The sequence below is a fragment of the Propithecus coquereli genome, unplaced genomic scaffold (genome assembly GCF_000956105.1).
Source record: "Propithecus coquereli isolate 6110/MARCELLA unplaced genomic scaffold, Pcoq_1.0 Scaffold438, whole genome shotgun sequence".
Taxonomy (NCBI): Eukaryota; Metazoa; Chordata; class Mammalia; order Primates; family Indriidae; genus Propithecus; species Propithecus coquereli.
The window spans coordinates 1,627,367-1,648,243 of NW_012150152.1; the positions used below are offsets into that span (position 1 = coordinate 1,627,367).

General features: G+C 56.3%; 1 protein-coding gene across 1 annotated transcript in view; it reads right to left on the bottom strand.

Moving 5' to 3' along the window:
* Positions 1-8,005: 8,005 nt before the first annotated feature.
* COLGALT1 (collagen beta(1-O)galactosyltransferase 1) overlaps positions 8,006-20,877 on the bottom strand; it is an 18,416-nt gene continuing 5,544 nt past the window's right edge. The window contains exons 4-12 of the mRNA XM_012654094.1: positions 19,042-19,176; positions 17,679-17,883; positions 16,370-16,489; positions 12,179-12,255; positions 11,960-12,066; positions 11,401-11,533; positions 10,642-10,769; positions 9,830-10,036; positions 8,006-9,601 (exon numbers count right to left, since the gene is read on the bottom strand). Coding sequence (XP_012509548.1) covers positions 9,334-9,601; positions 9,830-10,036; positions 10,642-10,769; positions 11,401-11,533; positions 11,960-12,066; positions 12,179-12,255; positions 16,370-16,489; positions 17,679-17,883; positions 19,042-19,176 — 1,380 coding nt within the window. The 3' untranslated portion in view covers positions 8,006-9,333. The remainder of the gene's footprint in view (positions 9,602-9,829; positions 10,037-10,641; positions 10,770-11,400; positions 11,534-11,959; positions 12,067-12,178; positions 12,256-16,369; positions 16,490-17,678; positions 17,884-19,041; positions 19,177-20,877) is intronic.

Here is a 20,877-nt window from a genome sequence, read left to right on the forward strand (position 1 = left end):
CGGAGCTTGGTCTCCAAAATCTCATTCATTCATTCAAGCGCCCAGGCCGCAGGACTTCCCAGCTGGAGCCCTTGCCTGCCTGGAGCTCCTGCTCCAGCCACCAAAGTCGGGGTAACTTGGCTAGAGACCCTTCAGAAAGTTTGGCTGGCCTGTCTTTCCCACGATCTGCTTCTCCACGTTGGACCTGTGCGTGTGTGACATGGTTTCCTCTGTCAGACCGGCAAGGACAGGACCGCGCTGAGCTCGGGAGAAATGAGTGATGGCCCCCAGAGGGATGGGAATGGCGTCAGATGCCGAGGCTTTCTGAGGTGAAAAATGAGCGAACCACCCATGAGACAGAAAAGAGCTCCAGGGAGGGAACGGTGGCTGCAACGGCCAGGAGGCAGGCACTCTTGAAGCCAAAAGGGTGGTCCGGGTGGCACTGCGCCGGCACGGGGGACCATGGGGAGTAGTGCGGCTGAAAAGACCTGCAGAAGTATCAAACCAGGCAGGGACTTGGGCTCTGCCCTGAGGACTTCCACTTTTATTCTAAGGTGACTGGGGAGCTCCGGGAGGTTTCAAAGCTGGGGAGAGATTGGATTTCAGGTTTCAAAAGCTGCCTTGCAAAGAACGAAACCAACGAGGAGGGGGTGGGGCTGCTTTTGGGCTACTGAAATTGATTATTGGAGAGAGCCTGGAGACTGCATGAAAAAGAAAAGATAAACCCTTTGCCCTTAGATGAGCCCCAGGGCCCTGGGTCCAGTCGTCCCAGTTGCGCACTGCCCGAGGGTTTGGCATCTCTAAGGATGAGGCCACGTGCAAATCCTGGACGTTGAGTGTCGTATGTTTATGGTGATGGTTTCCTGAAATGCGAATGGCGAGCGTCTGGAAGAAGTGGCACCACTTTCTAATTTGAAGGTTCCGTGTGTCCCCTACACTTAGGCAGGTGTGGGTAACTTGAGCTTCTGAACCAAGGGTCAGGATGCAGGATTGGAGGATTCCAGCCAGGCCAAAGGGGGAGCTTACGGTGTCCGTTACATGGACCCGGGGGCAGATTTGAAGGCCAGACCATGCCAGGTCTGGGGTGTGGATATGTGGGTAGGTGGATGGATGACTCAGGTTTGAGAACACCAGCAGTGCAAAAGGAGAGGTAGTCTGTGACCTGGGGTGAGCTCTGAAAGATTTTTGGATGGCTGGAAGGAAAAGGAGGAGCTCAGCTGCCTGACAGAGCCAAGATATTTCCAAAAAGATTCCTTAGGAGTCTTTCTGGTCAAATCTGTGTGTGTGTGTGTGTGTGTGTTTGTAGGGTTCCACAGCACTGGCCTAGGCATGTGGAGGGAGCTTCAGGGAGTATTTGTTGAATGAATTTTTCTGACTCCCAGGCTAAAACTGTTTTTGACATTTTCTCCCACTTTTCTTTCCCTAAAGAACTCCTACTCATCCTTCAAAACCATAACAAAAATCCTCTCTTGTAGAAAACTCTCTCTCCTCCTCCTCCTCAGGACTTCCCCAGCTTTTGCCCCTTCTCTGGTCTAGCCCCGATGCCATGGAACTGGGGGTGTCTGGGTCCAGCTCTATTTCTCCCAGACTGGGGACTGAGGCCTCTCATGAGCTCCAACTTTACCCAGCACAGGCTGGGCACAGGGGAGTAGCAGGGAGGACGTGCCCAGTTGAATTTATGTTGGGGGCGGGGTCAGTGTGACTACACAGCCACATGTGTGTCTGTCTGTGTCTGTCCGTACCAACCTTGCACTCCCGCCCGGACCTGGGCACATAGACGGTGTCTGAGCCAGATTCAGGCTGAGCTGCAGGACACAGGGTGCAGAGAGAAGGGTCGAGAAAGAGCTGGAAGCATTTTGAAACCAGGAAGTTCTGTATTGGCACAAAGGGACCCAGAGAGGAGCAGGGCTTTCCCCAAAGCCACCCAGCAAGTGGATGCAGAGCCCAGTCTCAGATGACACCTCTGGAATTTGCCACCACATCTGGGGCACCCAGGGGTTCTGTGCCCCGGTTGGGTCTTGGACCTTGCTTCCGGGATTTCTGCAGATCAGGGAAAGGATAAAGGAATGTCAGCCCGTGGCAGGGCAGCAGTGGGGGTGACATTGAGGGACATCTTAGAGAGAGCCAAAGCACACCACTCCAAGAGGAACAGGGACAGAGAGGAAACACACAGAGACAGGGGCGACATCATGCCCGGAAGAAGACAGAGACTTTCAGATGGAGAGAGACACAGAGACAGAGACACACAGGGACAGAGAAGGGAGAACAGCACAAAAGGGGGTCGCGAAGGAAGAGGGACCCGTTCTCTCACCAGTCTGTCCTTGAGGATTTACCTAACATGAGGAGGTGCCCGTTGACACCCTCTCGCAGCCCCCAGAACCTGAAACCTCGCCACGCCCCCGCCCCATCAGAGACGCAAAAAACTTAACACCCAACTGGAAATCCTTGGGACTTCTCTGGGATCTCAGAGCCTTTCTGTCCCCCACTGCTACCCCTTGTGCTGCCCATTTTGCAGGTGGGGACACTGAGGGGCGGGGCCGAGTGGGGACAGCTGGAGCTGCCTGGAACTCTGCTGCCCTCAGGGGAGGGGGCTGCCTCGGTCCCAGATCACGACCCGCCTGCTCCCCGAGCACCCGTTCCTAAGAATCGTTAAGGACCAAAGTTGTCTTTGCTGACATGTGTTTGCTTTTCTCCTGCCTTTATCATTTTAGAGAGAAATCAAGTAATGTCCCCCACTTCTGCCCAGCCATAGTGGCTCTCTGGAGACACAGGCCACAGGCGGAGGGTCCCTCATGCATCCCTGACCACACGGCCAGGGGGCCTTGAACCCCACTCCTGTCCCCAGCTCCCCAAACCGGCCAAGCAATCCCGGGAGGCCGCCCCCTCCACACACCTTCTCTCAGCATGTGATTGCAAACGTGAAATCAATATGTTGTTTGGTTTTTTGTTCTGTTCTGTTTTTTTAATGACACCCTGTCGCTCTGGCATCTGCACAGATGCCCTCATTTCTCTGTAAATATGTGACTTGGAACAAATGTGTAAAACAAACGAGAAGTGGTCATGAATGCATGGTGTTGAGATGTTTTGCACTATTCCGACTTTTTGGTCTCTGTAAAAATATTTTATTAACAACAGACATTAAAGAAAGAAAAAGCCCACACAGCTCTGGACGCATGGTGGCCTCTTGCCTTCCCGTAATGGTAAAAACTCACATTCCGCACGCACTACGCAGACACCATAGAACATGCTTCTTGCTCACGAATACGGCTCATCCACCACTTGCACTGTCCGCATTTTACAGAGGAGGAAACTGAGGCACAGATCACACAGCCAGGAAGAGGTGGAGCTGGGATTTGAATCCAGGACATTGGGAAGCTGCTGCTCCCAACTCAAGGAAGTTAGGGTACGAATGCCAAGGACACATGCCCCTAACTCAACTCACATCCCCTTTTTTGTCTGTTTTAAATGTAGCAAGTGAGCACTTCATTTCATAAACTCAGACGTGCAAGGAACAAAACTTCCTATTCCAACAGCTGAATTTGATTTCTGTTTTGACCCCCCCCAACCTATCAGGGAGCAGAAACAGAGGTTTCCTTGGTAAATTCAGGAACCCCCTCCTAATGTCTGGGGTTATTTCTACACTGGCATGGCCAGTGCGGGCGCCGTGGGGTCCGGCACCGGGAGCGGGGCCAGGGAATGCTTTTGGCTGCAGGTAACAGCAACGAGACTGATCGTGGGGCAAACCCATGGCTTAAAGCCCAGAGGGCATCTGTCGCTCAGCAGTTCTGCTCCTGGGAGCGCGCCCTGGAGGAGCTCTGGCACAGAGCCGGGGAGCCGCAGCCGCTTGTATGGCATTGGCAGAGCCAGCCCTCGTCGCTGCCGCGTGGCCCAGCCTGCCAGCTGTAGAGACCGAGCCATTTCTGTGCCCAGGCGCACAGGCTACGCAGCCTGATCGCGTGTATCTGCTCAATCCCTGCCCAAGGGGGTCTGGCTCCTTTGCGCCTTGCTGCAAACGGTCCCCACCATGTTATCCATGGGGCTTGGGGGCTGAAGCTCGTGCTGCTTCCTGGGAACTGTAGCTTCTGTTCTGCCCTTTTCCCAGCTAAAGTTATAGTTGTGTGGAAGGAGAGACTAGTAATCGGGGCAGAATCTCACATTTCTACAACTCAACCCCGTTCCCAAGCTCGTTTTGGTCATGGTCTAATCTGGGGATCAGCCAACTTTTCTGTAAAGGGCCGGATGATAAATACCTTGGCTGCGCATGACACACGGTCTCTGACTCGACACTGCCACTGTAGCCAGGACAGCATGCGAATGCAGGTGTGGCTCTGTGCCAATAAAACTTTATTTAGAAAAACAAGCAGCTGTGCTCAAACAAGCCCCTGGGCCTGCGTATCCGGAGCAGCACTGTTCGCAACAGCCAAAAGGCGGGAACCACCCGGGCATCCATTAACAGATGAGTGGATGCCGAAATGTGGTCCCAACAGACACTGGAACAGTGCTCAGACACGGAAAGGCAGGAAGCTCTGACACCTGCTGCCACGTGAGTGCACCTCGAAAACGTGCTGCCAAGCGAGAGAAGCCGGACACCAAACGCCACACAGTGTGTGACTCCACGGACGTGACGTGTCCGGAACGGGCCGATCCTCAGAGACAGGAAGCAGATCGGGGGCTGCCAGGGGCTGGCGGACGGGGGCGGGGAGTGACTGCTGATGGGGACGGGGGTGTACTTTTGAGATGATAAAAATGTTCTGGAACTAGACAGAGGTGGTGGTTGCACAACACTGTGAATATACTAAATGCCAGTGAACTGGACACTTTAATATGGTTAATTTATGTTGTCTGAATTTCACCTTAATAAAAAACAATTTAAAAAAAAAAGTCATGGCTGGGCACAGTGGCTTATGCCTGTAATCCCAGCACTTTGGGAGACTAAAAAAGAATTGCTTGAGGTCAGGAGTTCGAGACTAGCCTGGGCAACATATTGAGACCCCCTTTGCTATAAAAAACAGAAAAATTAGTGGGGCGTGGTGGTGCACACCTGTAGTCCCAGCTGCTTGGGAGGCTGAGGTGGGAGGATCACTTGAGCCCAGGAGTTCGAGGCTGCACTGAGCTATGATCAGGCCACTGCCCTCCAGCCTGGGCGACAGAGGGAGACTCTGTCTCTAAAACCAAACAAAAAACCCCATGTCAGATTTGGCCCACGGGCCGCAATTTGTCAACCCCTGACCTAATCTCTTGTCCTTCCACTTTCCCTCCTACTTCTCACTCCTCCCAATCTCAGCTAAATTAACTCTAGCCCCAACCGCACACCCCCCACCATCCTCCCACTCTAACCCCAAACACCCGCACCCTAATTAATGTCCTGCTAACCCTAACCTTATTTGAGCCTCATTTCCTCATCATTTCACCAGCAACGTGGCAGAATCACCCAGGAACTTCAAAAACATGCATATTCAATTTCCTGGGGGTGCAACACAATTACGTGGTTGACGATCTAAGACTACATTTCATTATATAATTTTTTATATTGCGTGGTAATTACTCTGCTCCTAATCCAGCAATTACATGTAATGATGACTGTGATTATATGTCCTGTGATTACACAATCGTGCTCATCATCATTGCGGCACACACTAATAAATCGTGCTGGGTCGACATCAGCGCCCGCCCCAGCCCGACCTCATTCCAGGCAGAGGCTGCCCCGCCACTGGGCGTGCCCAAGGGGTGCACCGGGCTCCACTGGCCACAGGCAGCTGCAGGATTTTGGAAGGCAGAAGGGATGGGTGTTGTCTTGGTTTTGGTTCCTCTTCCCTCTGCCAGCAGCCAGACGTGGAAACAGCTGGTGTTTCAGAATCAGCACTCCTTGGTCCAGTGACAACCTCGGTGAGCCTTAAAAAGCCAGTTCTGCAGGCTCATCCCTGTAGGACCAGACCCAGTCCTGATCCTGTGCTCCAGGAGCTGACAAACTACTGCCCCTGAGCCAAATCTGGCCCACCACTTGTTTTTGTAAATGAAGTTTTATTGGCACACAGCCACACTCATTCGTTTGCTATTGTCTGTGGCTGTTTTCATGTTACAACAGGAACATTGAATCGTGAATTTCCTGTATTAAACCCTTCTGTTAAAAGACCTCAAGTGGTTTCTGTTTCCTGCCTTGATCCCTGACTGATAAACCACATTACGTCACATGATAAATTGATACATCCACAGAACCAGACACAACTGCAGTTACGCTAAAGGATGAATGTACTACTCCACTGAATAATGTCCCCCAGAGACATCCACATCTATTGCCCGGAACCTGTGACTGTTACTTCAAATCGCAGAATTGATGGCCAGTCATGGGGGCTCACACTTCTGATCCCACCACTTTAAGAGGCTGAAGGGGGAGGATCGCTTGAGGCCAGCAGTTTGAGACCTCATCCCTACAAAAAATAAGAAAAATTAGCTGGGTGTGGTGGTGCACACCTGTATTCCCAGCTACTCGGGAGGCTGAGGCAGGAGGATAGCTTGAGCCCAGGAGTTTGAGGTTGCTGTGAGCTAGGCTGACGCCACAGCACTCTAGCCCCGGCAACAGAGTGAGACTCTGTCTCACCAAATAAAAAAAAAAAAAAGATTTAACAAGAAAAGTAAACATGGACGCCTCCACTGGAACTTGAAGTTCACAGCCCTGTTAACTCAGAAATTCCTCGTGCATCGATTCATGCAGCGGAAACGTGCAAGTCCAGCGGGAAAGCCATGTGTAGCGCAAAACCTACTCACTGCAGGGTTGCGACGTTCTTCCACCAGAGTGGTCGAATACGTGACCGTCCACCCCGCTGCAGAATGTTTTCTGTAACAATCCAAAAAGAACTGGTAGGTGTTAGCCCTTATTAGAAAGAATGTCCACAATATATTAAGTTTAAAAAGAAAGTTGTTTAAAAAAATCAGCACAGTCTGATCCCGTGTTTATGAAATAAATGTGTTGCATGAAAAAAAATTCAGGTTACAGTAGAGTTTGTGTAACATGGTCGCCTTCTTTTTTTTTTTTTTTGAGACAGAGTCTCACTGTGTTGCCCAGGCTAGAGTGAGTGCCATGGCGTCAGCCTAGCTCACAGCAAGGCATGCGCCACCATGCCCGACTAATTTTTTCTATGTATTTTTATTTGTCCAATTAATTTCTTTCTATTTTTAGTAGAGACAGGGTCTCGCTCTTGCTCAGGCTGGTCTCGAACTCCTGAGCTCAAACAATCTGCCCGCCTCGGCCTCCCAGAGAGCTAAGATTACAGGCGTGAGCCACCGCGCCCGGCCGGTCGCCTTCTTTTAAACATACATATTTGCACCATGCAAATCGGTAAGGCTGGAAGATTTTTCGTCAAAATGTTAAGAGCTGTGTCTGAGGACGTGTGATTTAATTTTGCTTTGCCTGTTTGTTTACCTCCAATTTTTTCCACACTGATCGCACACCATGTGTGTGCGTTTATAAAAGCACTGGTGTGTTCCTACGCACCCTAAGGGCTCCATAATCCTGAGAACCCACAACCATTTGACTCAGAAAATCCAGCCGTGGTGGGGCACGCAGAAACGCCCCAGGCTGCTCTCCGTGGCCGGGACCACTCAGCGCAAGCTCTGCGCGTTTTGAGGTCCCCGGTGCCCCCTGTAGAAATCTTTCTCGACTTACCCCACCTGTCGCCCTCCACGGTGGGCTCCTGGAGTCACACCTTGGTCACCCAAGTGTCCTCACATCTCCACCTGGGGCTGCTTTTTGGGAACCCAGGAGACGGCCCCCATCCTCGTTCACAGGCATCTGGGCAATCCTGCAGGTGACTCGAGACACCGCGGCGCCTGCCGCCTGCCCTGTGCCACTCCGGGCAGGTTCCACGGGGCAGGCCGGGAGTGGGGCTGTCACCACACTCTCGGCCCGCGCTCGCTCCGCTGCCATCTCTTCCATGGCATCCGCCCGCGTTCCCTCCCAAATCTTGGCTGGCAGCTGGGGTGAGGAGTTTGGGGGGCGTTTTGGCAGTGAGCAGGACCGCTGACTTCAGTGAAAACCAACCAGGAACGTTTAATAAAAAAATAAGCAAGTATCCCCGACAGGCGAAGCACCGCTGGCCGTGACATTCGTTCAGGCTGGAGGCACAGCAAGTCCTCCAGCCCTTGCCGGGAAACGTCCCGCCCAGGCCTGGGCGGCGCCCCAGCGCAGCTGAGCCCCCCCACGGCCCCCAAACACATGATCCCACCAAAGACTTGAATGGAGGAACTTCATCAAGCAGGCAGAGACCACACCTGAGACACAAGGGCAGGGAGGTCGAGTGAATGGAACCAGGGTGGGTGAGGGAGACCCAGCCCCCACCTCGTGTGCCCCCTCCCGTGGGGCTTGCCTGTAGCCATGTGGCCACCGGGACCCGAGGCTGCCCTGGTGTGGGGAGAGCTACCCTCCCTCCTGGGCGGCGGGGGATGTTGTCTGTACACAGCTCAGGTGAGGGGGGCAGGGAGGAACGAAACCCAAATTGACCATTCTTTGACCCAACTGGGAGTTGCTAGGCCTGGCATACAGTAGGTGCTCAATAAAATGCTTGTGGCATGAAAAAATCCGAAGAAACTCATATTGTTCATCTCTGTGCCCCAGCACCTGGCACGCAGCCCCGCACAGAGTGGATGATCAGAAACGCGCACTGAACCACAGTCACGCTGTTTTGACTCACTAGTGCCTGGCTCTTGAGAAGTGTGGGGAAGAAACCAATTAAAGAGTGAAAAGCACCTTATTTACCTCCATCCCCAGCACCCAGCTCACCTCCCTGCACACAGCAGGCACTCGATAAGTGCACCGAATGAAGAATTTATCTGTGTCCCAAGTGCCAGGCACACAGCAGGTGCTTGATATGTGTCTGAATAAATGAATGTGTCTTGTTTATCTTAATATTCCCAGAACCTGGACAGTGCCCAGCACACAGGAGGCACTCAATAAACATCTCAATGCCTAGGGCTGATGCCTAATCTGACCAACAAATGCTTGACAACTAAATCAACCACTGACGGAGGGATAACTCTGCGCCACTCAGTGTCATGACGGGAACCCGAGGCACAGCAGGTGCTCAATAAGCGCTGGGCTCACGAACATGAGCATGAACGTGAAGGAAGAGGTCTTGGTCCCCCCAATCCCCGGTGCCAAGCCCTGTTCCTGGCATGCAGCAGGCACTCCATTAATACTGCCTGTGTGCACACGGTTGCTGAGCAAGAGCCCGCTGGACACTACCCTGTGTGGAGAGCCCTCCGCGGCCTGCCCGGGGTCCGCAGGTGGCCCTGCTGTCCCCAGCAAGCACACAGAGGGCGGGCCAGCAATGGCTGCTTCGGCTTTTTGACCGTCGCCCCTCAGAGCTCGTCGCGGGCAGCGCTGTCCAGCGGGGACTGCAGCACGTCTGAGTTCTTGGCCTCGCGGCTCAGCGCCTGCTGCTCCCGCATCTTCTGCGACTTGGCGCGGTCCCAGTCAGTCTTGACGTGCTCGTTGTTCCATACGACCGAGGTCTCTGTGTCACTCACGTACCCGTCGTCCCCTGTGTAGTGCGTCGGGTAGACAAGCAGGGGCTCCACGGAGAAGGCGCGCAGGTTGCGGAGGGAGAAGTGGGCCTTGTACTCGGACCTGGAGCGGGGAGGGGCGAAGTGAGAGGCGGCGGCGGGTGCGGGGGACAGAGGGAGGGAGAGGCGGGGGAAGAGACCGAGACGGCAGCGCGTGGGGGCGCAAACGGAGACAGAGCAGGGAGGGGACGCGTGGAGACGGACGGGTGGGGCGAACGGCGCCCGCGAGTCTCACGGCCCCCAGGGCGGACCCAGGGCGAGAGCGGCCGCAGCCCGCCGCGCAAGCCCTCACACTGGGTGCTTGTCGAACATGACGGGCAGGAACTCGTCCACGGGCAGCATCTTGGCGAGCGGCCCGGCGGCCAGCAGCTTGTGGGCGCCTTGCAGGGAGATCACGTAGGCCAGGGTCCAGTAGGAGTAGTCAGCCTCCACCAGGTTCCGCACGCGGGGCACGGCCTTCTCGGGGTGCTCCACCTGCATCCGCTTCCGGCCCACGTAGCTGGCGAGAGAATGGGGCCCTGTCACTCGCCCGCCCTCCACGGAACGCTGGCCCGGAACATCAGGGATCTCGTAGCCCCCCTCAGGCCCTGGGACGGGAGCAGGCTCAGTGTGTCTGGGGAGCAAGACGGCCTCTGTGACTGGAACGGGTGGACGGCGCAGCACGGGCGTCTGGGGGTCACCGGGAGGAACTGAGTTTTCCCAAGGGCACTGTGGAGCCATGGGAGGACTTGGAGCCGGGGAGAGCAGGACCACTCAGACATTATACGAGCGAGCCGAAGGCTGTTCTGAGCTAAGACCCAGGCTCCCTGGCCACGCCCCCATACTCTTCGACCACGCCCACCCCCCCAGGTCAAATCTTAGTCCCCCACTACAGGCCTCAGTCGAGTTTCCAAGCCCTGACCACGCCTGCGGGCTTCTGGCCGGCCCCGGACTTGCCGGTCATCCTCCCACGGCACAGCCCGCACCCCTGACGGTGCTCCCGGACCCAGGACCCGAGTCCTTAGACTGTTCTCCCAAGAGCTGGCCGCAACCTGGCCCCGCCCACTGCCCCGCCCACACCCAGGCCCACCCCACCCCAAGCCACGCCCCCAGGCCCCCACGCACATGAGGTCCCAGTCCAGGCCCTCTCGCTCCACGTCCCGCATGAGGTTCATCAAGCGCCTCTTGAAGAAGATCTCGAAACGCAGGTCATCCTCGAACACGAGCGACTTCTGCAGCCCCCGGTCCACCACCTGCGGGAGGAAGCCCCGCGGATCACAGGACGACCAAGGCCCTGCTTGTCCCTGAAGCCAGCACTTGCTTGAAGAGGCTCTGGGCCACCTGGAGAGAAGCGGCCGCACGCTCCCGCCCCTCCTGGCTCCAGCGCCACCTGCGCCTCCTCACCTCCGCTGGGCGCCACCCACGAGGCATGTCAGGGAGGGAGGGCCGCCCAGAGCCCGCCACCCTGCAGCCGGACACCCCCATTTGGCCTCACGTCTGACGGGCGGAGTGTGAATCCCAGCCTGACACCCTCGTCCCTCGCAGCCTCTCCCTCCCCGACCCCTCGGTGAGGGGGCGCCCCCGGCATGGGCCCGCGGGCCGAGGTCGCTGCGCTGTCGCCTCTACTATCACGGCAAACGTGGAGACAGAGCCGGGCGGGAGTGAAAAGGCTGTGTGTGGGGTCCCCGGCTCCAGACTCTGCTTCTGGGGCTCGCCCCGCCCCCTCCCAGCCTCGGTTTCCGCATCTGCACAATGGAGGCCCGCACAGCCGTCAGGGGAGCACTGGCGGCAGAGGCCAGGCGGGAGTCCCTGCCTCTCTCTGTCCCCCCCACATCCCAGAGACCAAGGGTCGTGACTCCGGCCCGCCCAGCCCTGGGCACGCACCTCCTTCCAGATGTTGTAGTGGCTGAGGAAGCAGCCCAGCTCGCCCTTGGTGAGCGGCCGGCCGTGGTAGGGGTCCCGGTAGCCAGGCAGCATCTGTATGCCCAGCGCCTCCACCTGGCTGGTGTTCATGGCTCTGCGGAGGAGGGCGGAGGTACCGAGGAAGCCTCACCGGCCCGCCATCCCACGGGGCGGTGTCCCTCCTCCGGGACACGTGCACCCGCCTCCCAGCACACGGTCTACACTCGCGGGCAGACCTGCCCTTCCCTCCTCCTGGGGTCAGACTGACTTCCCCTCTACAGCCCCCACCACCGTTGACTACACCAGAGGTGTGTGGACCTACCCTTCCCCGGGTCAGAACTCACCATCCACGGCCCCGACCAGTGTGGTCTACACCCGCAAAGACCTGCCCCTTCCCCAGGATGCATTCACTTCCCCTCCACAACGCCCGCAGCAGGGTCTACACCTGTGTTTAGACCCCGCCCCCTGGCAGAATCACTTGCCATCTGCCAGCAAGATCTACACCCGTGTGCTGATCCACCTCACCCGGCCTCGGACTCACTTGCCGTCCACTGCCTCCACCAGCAGACACTCGATCTCCTGCTCCCGCAGCGCCCGCAGCATGCGCGCCCGCCGGTCCTGCCGCCGCTTCAGGTTGATCATGAACACCTGCGGTCCGGCCCGGAGCCTCGGGTCAGACGCTCTACCCCTTGGCCCCCGTGCGACCCCCCAACCCCCGTGACCCCTAACCCCAACCCCACCCCCGGGAGGCCCCACCCACCTCATCGAAGCCCATCTTGTCCGGAGTCTTGGTGGGCGCGGAGATGAACCTGGAGGGCTCCACTGGCGGGTGCTTCACTGCGGGCAGAGAAGCTAAGTCATCGCGGGGCCACCGGGCCTCCAGCCTCCAACACCCTCCCCGCCTTTCCTTGGCTCCCTGTCCCACCCGGCTTCCGCCCCCCAATTCCATCTCATTCAAGCTGCTGGCACCACCCCAAAACCCCATTTCTCCCGCAGGACCTTTGCACATGCTGCGCCCCTGCCTGGAACGTCCTTTCCTCTCCCTTTCCTCACCCTCAGTTCTCAGCTGTGATGCTCGGGAGGAAAGAACCTCCCCGACCAGGCTGAGTCAGGCATGTCCTCTGGGCCCCACGCGCCTGGGCTTCCACCTGCCAACACCCCCACCCTCGCCGTCCTATTTGCCAGGCCCTGCACCTGTCTGTTGTGAGCCCCTTAGGGAGGACACCAGGTCTGTGCACTCACAATGGGCCCCCAGCACCCGCATGCGGCAAGCACTCGGTAATCACTCGTAGAGTGAACAAAGCTACAATGGCGGGCTGTGTAATCTCGACCAGGCTGGGCCTTGGCTTTCCTCATCTATAAAATGGGCCAGTAGGTCGGGCGTGGTGGCTCACGCCTGTAACCCCAGCACTTTGGGAGGTCGAGGTGGGAGGATCGCTTGAGGCCAGGAGTTTGAGACCAGCCTGAGCAACATGGTGAGACCCCATCTCTGCAAAAAATGTTTAAAAAATTAGCCGGGCATGGTGGCACATGCCTATAGTTCCAGCTCCTCGGGAGGCTGAGGCAGGAGGACTGAAGTGCAGTGAGCTGTGAGTCAACCACTGTACTCCAGCCTGGGTGACAAGTCAAAATGAGGTCATTAAGGGGAGCCCTGATCTGCATGGCTGGGGTGCATAAAAAGGAAATCTGGACAGACACGGACACACAGGAAAAAGTGGCCCACAGGACAGGCGGACCTGCCTGCTAGAATTGCCAGCAAACGCAGGAGCCAGAGCGGCAAGAACGGGGCCTCCCCGGGGACAGGGCAGCCTGGCCAACTCCTTGATTTTGCACTTCTGGCCTCTGGAACTCTGAAAGTGAGTTTGGGTTGTTTTAAGCCGCCTGGTTTGTGGTCCTTGTTACAGCAGCCGCGGGACACTCACGCCCACGTCAAATAAGCTTCTCAGAATGTCACACTTGTTACGCTGTTAGCTGCGGGCCCTGTTGTGGAGGCAGGTGGGGCCCCGTGGGTGGGTGTCGGCCGCCCGAGACGATGAGGCTTCTGTCTGCCCACCAGGCTGGCCCAAGAGAGCCCAGAGCCTGGTGAGCACCGTGTCCGCTGCGTTAGGAACGAGGGCCCGTGTGAGCCCGTGGGACACACACAGCCCCTCTGTCTGGGAGAGGCTGGGGGACACTGTGCCTTGGGGGTTTCCTCCCACCCAGGGCCTTTTAGCTCCTGGTCACCCGCCTGCGACTCAGCACGGGGGGCAGGGCTCTGGGATCCGAGGACCCAGGTTCAAATCCCAGACGCCCCCTCCGGGATCAGCCCAGACTCTGAAGGGGCTGGATGCGAGGGGCAAACGCACCCACAGGACCAAGCCCAGGGAAGTCCCCGCACGCCGAGGCTGGGGGAGCCGCCCGGCTGGCAGTGTGCACGCACACTGTCACATGTCATCGCTGGGAAAAGGTAATGCTGTCCGCGAGCCACGGGGAGACGACAGCTCCGGGCACGGGACCTTCCTGGACCCTGCCCCAGATGCCTCCTCCCACGGCTGACTCCGATCTGTACCGTTCTGCTGTGATGAACTGTAACCATGAGCATGACGCGTCCAGAAAGTTCTGGGAGTCATCTCAGTGAACTGTCAGAGTTGGGTGTGCTCTTGGGGACCCCTGAGTTTGCAGCTGGTGTCAGAGGTGACGGTGGTCTTGGGGACCGTTCCCTAACTTTGTACCCACTGACACACATCTGGAACTTCCCCACGCGATGCTGGGAAAAATGGGAAACGCCCTCTGGGCCCCTCGGCAGACTGGCTAAGGGACGTGATGGTCACTGGGCCAGTCCAATCCGTGACACGGCCAAGAGCAGTTACATCTGCGGTTGAGTGTCTACGCGATGCCACGCGGCAGCCAGCGCAGCGCACAGACAGCGGGCAGAGCGGACAGGCCGCGGGAAGGCAGGCGCACCCGACATTCCGCTCGTGTGGGCACACACGGGCCACACCCCGTCAGCAGGCCCCGAGGAGGGACGGGGCTGGGACCAGGATACTCTGCTGGCAGGCTGCGGCTCGTTACAAGGACATAAAATGAAACATCATGGTGGCCCACAGGTGTGACCCAGGCGCTCCGTCCACGCTAACCCTCGACAAACAGGACTCATCCCGAGCAGGGTTTATGGGGCTGACAAGGGATGTGCCCCGCCATCCGCGTGCACGTGGGGAAGGCGCAAGTTGTACGATTCCCCAGACGCAGGGGACGGGCATCATTCTGCGTGTCCTGCAAGTCTCAAATCTCATCATACAAAGGATTCTCTTTCTTTCTTGCTTTCTTTCTTTGTTTTTTTGAGACAGAGTCTCACTCTGTCCCCCAGGCTGGAGTGCAGTGGTACAATCAGCTCACTGCAGCCTCCAACTCCTGGGCTCAAGCGATCTTCTCACCTCAGTCTCCCAAGTAGCTGGGACTCCAGGCATGTGCTACCACGCCCGGCTCATTTTTAAGTTTTTTGTAGAGATGGGGTCTCACTATGTTGCCCAGGCTGGTCTCAAACTCCTGGCCTCAAGCGATCCTCCCGCCTCAGCCTCCTGAGTACCTGGGACCATAGGCGTGTGCCACCATGCCCGGCTATGCAAGACTTTTGAACACATAGCACAGTCCAGGTACCCACACATGGAGAGAAAATGTTTTTATGCAGAACATAAGGAAGTGTTTGCACAAATATCTGAAACCTCCAGACCTTCCACCCGTCTGTGGTGTGTGGTTCACTCTCGCCCTCAAGGGATCAGGGAAACATTCACGTCTCTGTTTTGTTTGAGCTTTTAACAACATCAGTTGTTCCTCCTACCAGAAATCACGGCAGAAACGTGTGTGAGAATTTAAGCTGGGAAAAGCATGGCAGCGGCAGGGACGTTGCTCAGGGGCTGGTTTCTGATGGCGGCTGGTGGTAGGCAGAGACCCACCTCCCACCGCAGCCGGGTAGGCCCGGGATCCACGTGCCACAGACACTTGGCTGTTAGGCAGGGCCTGCCATCCCACCTTCAGCCACCAGGGGGAGCCACAGACAGAACATTCCACAACCAGGTCAGGCTGGGGAAACCGAGTCCTCAAGGCAGCCAGTCCCCCTCCGTGCAGTGGTGGGGATGGTCCTACTGTTCGTAGGGGTTTGTGTGTCCAGCACGGGACAAGGCTCACAGCGGGAGTGGCTGCGACAGGAGCACCCTCCCCAAAGGACCTCATCTCTGGGGTCCCCAAGAGGGACAGCGGCTGGTTTCGAAGTTTATATATTTATTTCTTTATGGATTTCAAAGACCCAAGCTTGCAACTATGGTGAGAATACTGCAGAATTTCCTGTTTTTAAAGAAATTTCTTGCGGTAAAAAAGGGAAAAGTGTCTGTTCAAGGTAAGTATCGAGTATTACTAACGGGTTTGGAGTTTGGCAGGAGCAGAGAGGAGCTGTCCTGAAACGGCTGTGTCCCAGACACTGCCACCGACACGAAGTGCATCACAGAAAACCCGCTGTCTTCTCCGCTCCCACCCCCTTCAGGCTCCCTGCTGCCCTCAGACAACCCGGCCTCAGCCCCCTGCCCTGCCTGGCGTCAGCCTTGAGTCTGCACCCGGATGCCCACTGACCTTGCCTGTTCCCAAAGTTCACGTCCTCTCCAGCCTCCTGGCCTTTGCACATGCTGCCACCTAAAGCTGCAACCCTCTTTCCGGTGAGCTCCTGCTCGCCCTGCACCATAATGCCACCTCCTCCAGGAAGCCCACCCTGACAACGCTGAGCATACTGTGTACAGTTGCCTGCAAACCAGCTGTGAGAGCAAGGACAACCACCTATGCCCTTCACGCACGCCCTCGTATCCGGCACCCACCACAGGACTGGCACCCAGCAGGCGCTCAGTCAGTGCTCACTGATAGACGCAAGACGGCAGCAAGAGGGGGGCGACCCAGCCCCTCCCAGGGCAGCGGGCGAGTGACCTACCCATGACCTCCAGCTGCACGTGCATGAAGCTCTCGGCCTCGTCCTGGAGAGCGCTGTGGGAGCGCAGCGGCACGGGCAGGAAGCCGTACACCTCCTTGTTGCACACGTGCATCTGCACCTCTGCGGCCAGGGAGACAAGGGTCAGCAGCGAGAACGGACGGGCGCAGGGCTCGCGCCTTCCTCCCAGCGCTCTGGGAGGCCAGGAGCTCGAGACCAGCCTGAGCAAGAGCGAGGCCCCGTCTCTACTAAAAACAGGAGGGTGCAGTTTGACGGAAACGTTAGTGTCATAACTTACCACCTTCTGCATGGTTTAGGTTTTTACATGGCATCTTTTTGTAAAATAAATAACTCAGGGATGCCCTTTTCATTTTAATTGGTTAATTTTTTCTATAAAGGGCCAGGTGGTAAATATTCTAGGCTCGTGGGGCTGATGGCTTCTGTCTCAATGAGGCGATTCTGCCTTCGGAACGTGAGGGCGGCCGTAGGAGACACCTGAACGGGTGGACCCGGCTGGGTGTCCGTGAAACCTTATTCACAGGCCATGAAATCTGAATGTCACGTCATTTCCACATGCCCCAAAACATTATCTTTCTTTTAATCTTTTTTCCCCAACAATTTAACAATGTAAAAACTGCCGTTAGCTTGTAGCTGTACCAAACCAGGAGTGGGCCAGAGGTCCGTGGGTCACAGCCCGCCAACCTCTGGTTTAGAGTAAACATCATGTCAACACAGCAGTGTGTTCTTTCTCTTCAGACTTTTTTTTTTGGAAACAGAGTCTCACTCTGTCGCCTGGGCTGGAGTGCAGTTATCATAGCTCACCGCAGCCTCCAACTCCTGGGCTCAGCCTCTTGAGTAGCTGGGACTACATGCCTGGCTAAGTTTTCTATTTTTAGTAGAAACACGGTCTCGCTCTTGCTCAGGCTGGTTTCAAACTTCTGACCTCAAGTGATCCTCCTGCCTCAGCCTCCCAGAGTGCTAGGGTTACGGGCATGAGCCACCACGCCAACCTCTTTAAAACGTTGTTTTCCCTGATTATACAATTGATTTATGCTCAACTATAGACAATTAGGAGAATACAGAAAACTATCAAGATGGAAATAACACTTGAGAAAGAAGTTGTAAAGAGCTGGGGAGCGAAGTCAGGGCTAGAGACAGACTGGGATCTTGGGGACGTTATCTGAACACCTCGATACAGCCGCACCTGAAGCCGGACCTGCACCCTGCAGTTCTGGTTCTGAGAATCTCCTCTGTGCTCTATTTGGAGGCCAAAGCTGGACAGCCCTGTGATGCAAACCCCTTGTGTACTCACCTGCTTGCTTGCAGGAGAAGGCGAAGACGATAATGTCGTCAAAGGACCAGGTGTAGTCGGGGTGGGGTGGGTAGAAGGCCAGGTTCCTGGACGCCGCCTTTCGCAGGTCAATCAGGAAGGTTGAGTGCACCATGGGGACCGCGAAGCAGCCCCGGCGTTCCCGCTTGCGGATGGGGATGTAGGCAGGTGTGCGCCTGTAGTAGCCCTGCAGGGAGCGGGTGACAGGATTCTGCATGGAGGTCCCCAAAGGCAAGGCTGGAGGCCAGCAACAACGGCAGGCATGAACGAGACCCAACGGAAATCAGCTCGGGGTGGGGAGGAGACGCGACGGCCCAGTGAGAGAGGACCTGGGTGCCGGTCCCCGAATGCGGCATGAATTCCCTGTGTGCCAGGCCGGGCTCTGCCCCCAGAGCCTCAGCTGGCGGACAAGGACAGGCGCGGAGGGGGCCGCACGCCAGATCAGAAAGGCAGCGTCTGAAGGGGGAAGTTCAAGAGCTAAAGAAGGGACCGGGCATTTGAGATCCTGTGATTTGCACGGCAATTAGAGGTCAGATGTGTGATTTCAAGGAAGGGGAGTGGAATCTCTCAGAAATTTCAAAAGCTTCTGGAACAATCTGGAGTTGGCATCTCTTTTCCTTTACAAATTGGAACTGTTAGTGTATAATCTTTCAATTTCTACGATGTGTTTTAAAAAAATAAAACCACTCAATTGTTCACTTTAAAATACTGAGTTTTGTGTTATATGAATTTCACCTCAATTAAAAACAGTAAGACGGTAGGAGGCAGGAAAGGTCAGTCTCCTGGCTCCAGCCACGCAGTCCCCCTACCCCTGGCCACGGCCCCTGCTCCAGTGCCCGCCTCTTCTCTCCCCTTGGCTTTGCACAGAACCCCAGACTCAGGCCTGGGGTGGGACTTGTGACCAGGCCTGGCCAATCAGAGCCTTGCATTTTCCCGGCTTTAGTAACTATTTCGGGGCAGAGACGCGATGGGAGATGGCCTGGTCAGAGTGGACTTTGGCTGGATGCTGATGGGATCATTCCTGAGCAGTCTGAGAATGAAGCCACCCAACGCGTGGAGAAAGACAGCTGTCTGGGCGCCTGGATCAAGCCAGGCCTGAAGTCCCATCTTGACATCACAACTTCTTAGCTGTGTGAGTTTAGGCAAGTCACTTCTTTGTGTTTGTTTCCACCCCAGCAATGGGGAGAGGGGGACAATCACAGCCTCTCCCTCCCTCCCTTCGTCAGGTTTAAAGGTTAAAGCTTACCATGGCGGTGTTTATAAAACGCTCGCCACGGGGACATGTGATGATAAGTTAGATTCACCAGCCACGGCACCCCTTGCTCAGCCCGGGCCGCTGCCCTACCTGGGAAGTCATTCCACACCAGAAGTTGGAGTACGCAGCCCGCGAGTCCAACATGGGGGCCACCACCGTCTTGTTCTCAGCAATGAGCAAGCTCAGCGTGTCGGGGTTCAGGATCAGGTTGTCCACGTCCACAAACTGCAAAATGCCCAACACGGCATCAGGGTCGGGCGGCGAGACAGAACAGCTGGGCAAAGGCCTTGGAGGTCTGGCAAGGGCCCCTGGAAACACCAGCACCCAACCCTTGGAGCTCTGCCCTTAAGAACGAGCCATGTCACATGCACGCGAAGAAACGCCCTACGCGGCCATGAGAAGGGGCGAACCACCCAGCACGCGGCAACACGAAGGAGACCCGCAAACACGGCGCTGGCGAGACATGGGCACGACGGCAGATACACCACGTGGCTCCACTTGCAGGAACCCGAGAAACGGCAGAGGTCGCACTGACCAATGAGGAGGGCGACCGGGGCAGAGTTCGCCTCTGTAAGGAGTGGCTTTCGATAAGCGGGGACGAGGGGGCTCCCGGACGTGTTCCTAGATGTGGGCGCTGGTCGCGGGGGTCACTTTGAGGAAAGTCACTGGGCTCCCCACACAAGGCAAACACATTTCTTTCTACATGAGTTAGATGCCAATAAAAAGAGGCCAGGAGTGGCGGCTCACGCCTGTAACCCCAGCACTCTGGGAGGCCAAGGCGAGACTGCTCGAGGCCAGGAGTTCAAGACCAGCCTGGGCAAGAGGGAGACCCATCTCTACAAAAAATGAGAAATTAGCGGGGCGTGCTGGCGCCTGTAGTCCCAGCTACTCGGGAGGCTGAGGCAGGAGGATCGCTTGTGCCCAGGAGTTTGAGGTTGCTGCAAGCTAGGCTGATGCCACGGCACTCTAGCCTGGGCGACAGAGGGAGACCCTGTCTCAAAAAAAAAAAGTTCATAAAAGTAGAATTTTTACATAAGCCTTTTTTTCCTTTAACACCTGGGATATTCGGGCTTAAACATATGGTAACCTTTGTTTGTTACAACAAAGAAAAAAGTCTGGAAAGAAATGTACCAACCCACCGACATGGTTACCGTGGGGGAGGGGTGCCTGCTGTTCCCCACAAAAATGTGTCACCAACACCTTCCACAAAGGCCACAAAGGAGGCAGTGTTGTTTATGACACGAACTGGGCAGAACTCCAGAGTCTAGCAGTGGTGATTCGGTTAGAGAAACTGCGGCCCCATGCTGAGGCAGAGCAAGATGCAGCCACCGAAAACCACACCACAAAGACAGACTGGGTCACGCTGTTCCCTCGTGCGGGGAAGTAAAAACATGCAGGTCACGACAGATCATGGAACTACCAAGAGGTTTGTTGGATTTTCCTTTCAAACACATCTGGTCCACAGAGATGCTTTCTGTTACCCACGCGGCATTTTCAGAACATTTGGATCAAATGCCATAAACACCAACGACAAAACTAGAATTCCAGCCTCCCCTGGGAACGCAGGATGGGGTGGTGGCTGCCCCTTCGGACAAGCCATGCAGCCCTGTTACATTCCCCAGCCAGTCTCTGCAGACATTTGAGTCTGTGACCTTTGGATATAAATGCAGAAAAAACAGCCAGGTGGCTCATGTCTGTAATCCCAGCACTCTGGGAGGCCGAGGCGGGTGGATTGTTTGAGCTCAGGAGTTCGAGACCAGCCTGAGCAAGAGCGAGACCCCGTCTCTACTAAAATATAGAAAAAATTATCCGGGTGTGGTGGTGGCACCTGTAGTCCCAGGTACTCGGGAGGCTGAGGCAGGAGGATCGCTTGAGCCCAGGAGCTGGAGGTTGCTGTGAGCTAGGCTGATGCCACGGCACTCTAGC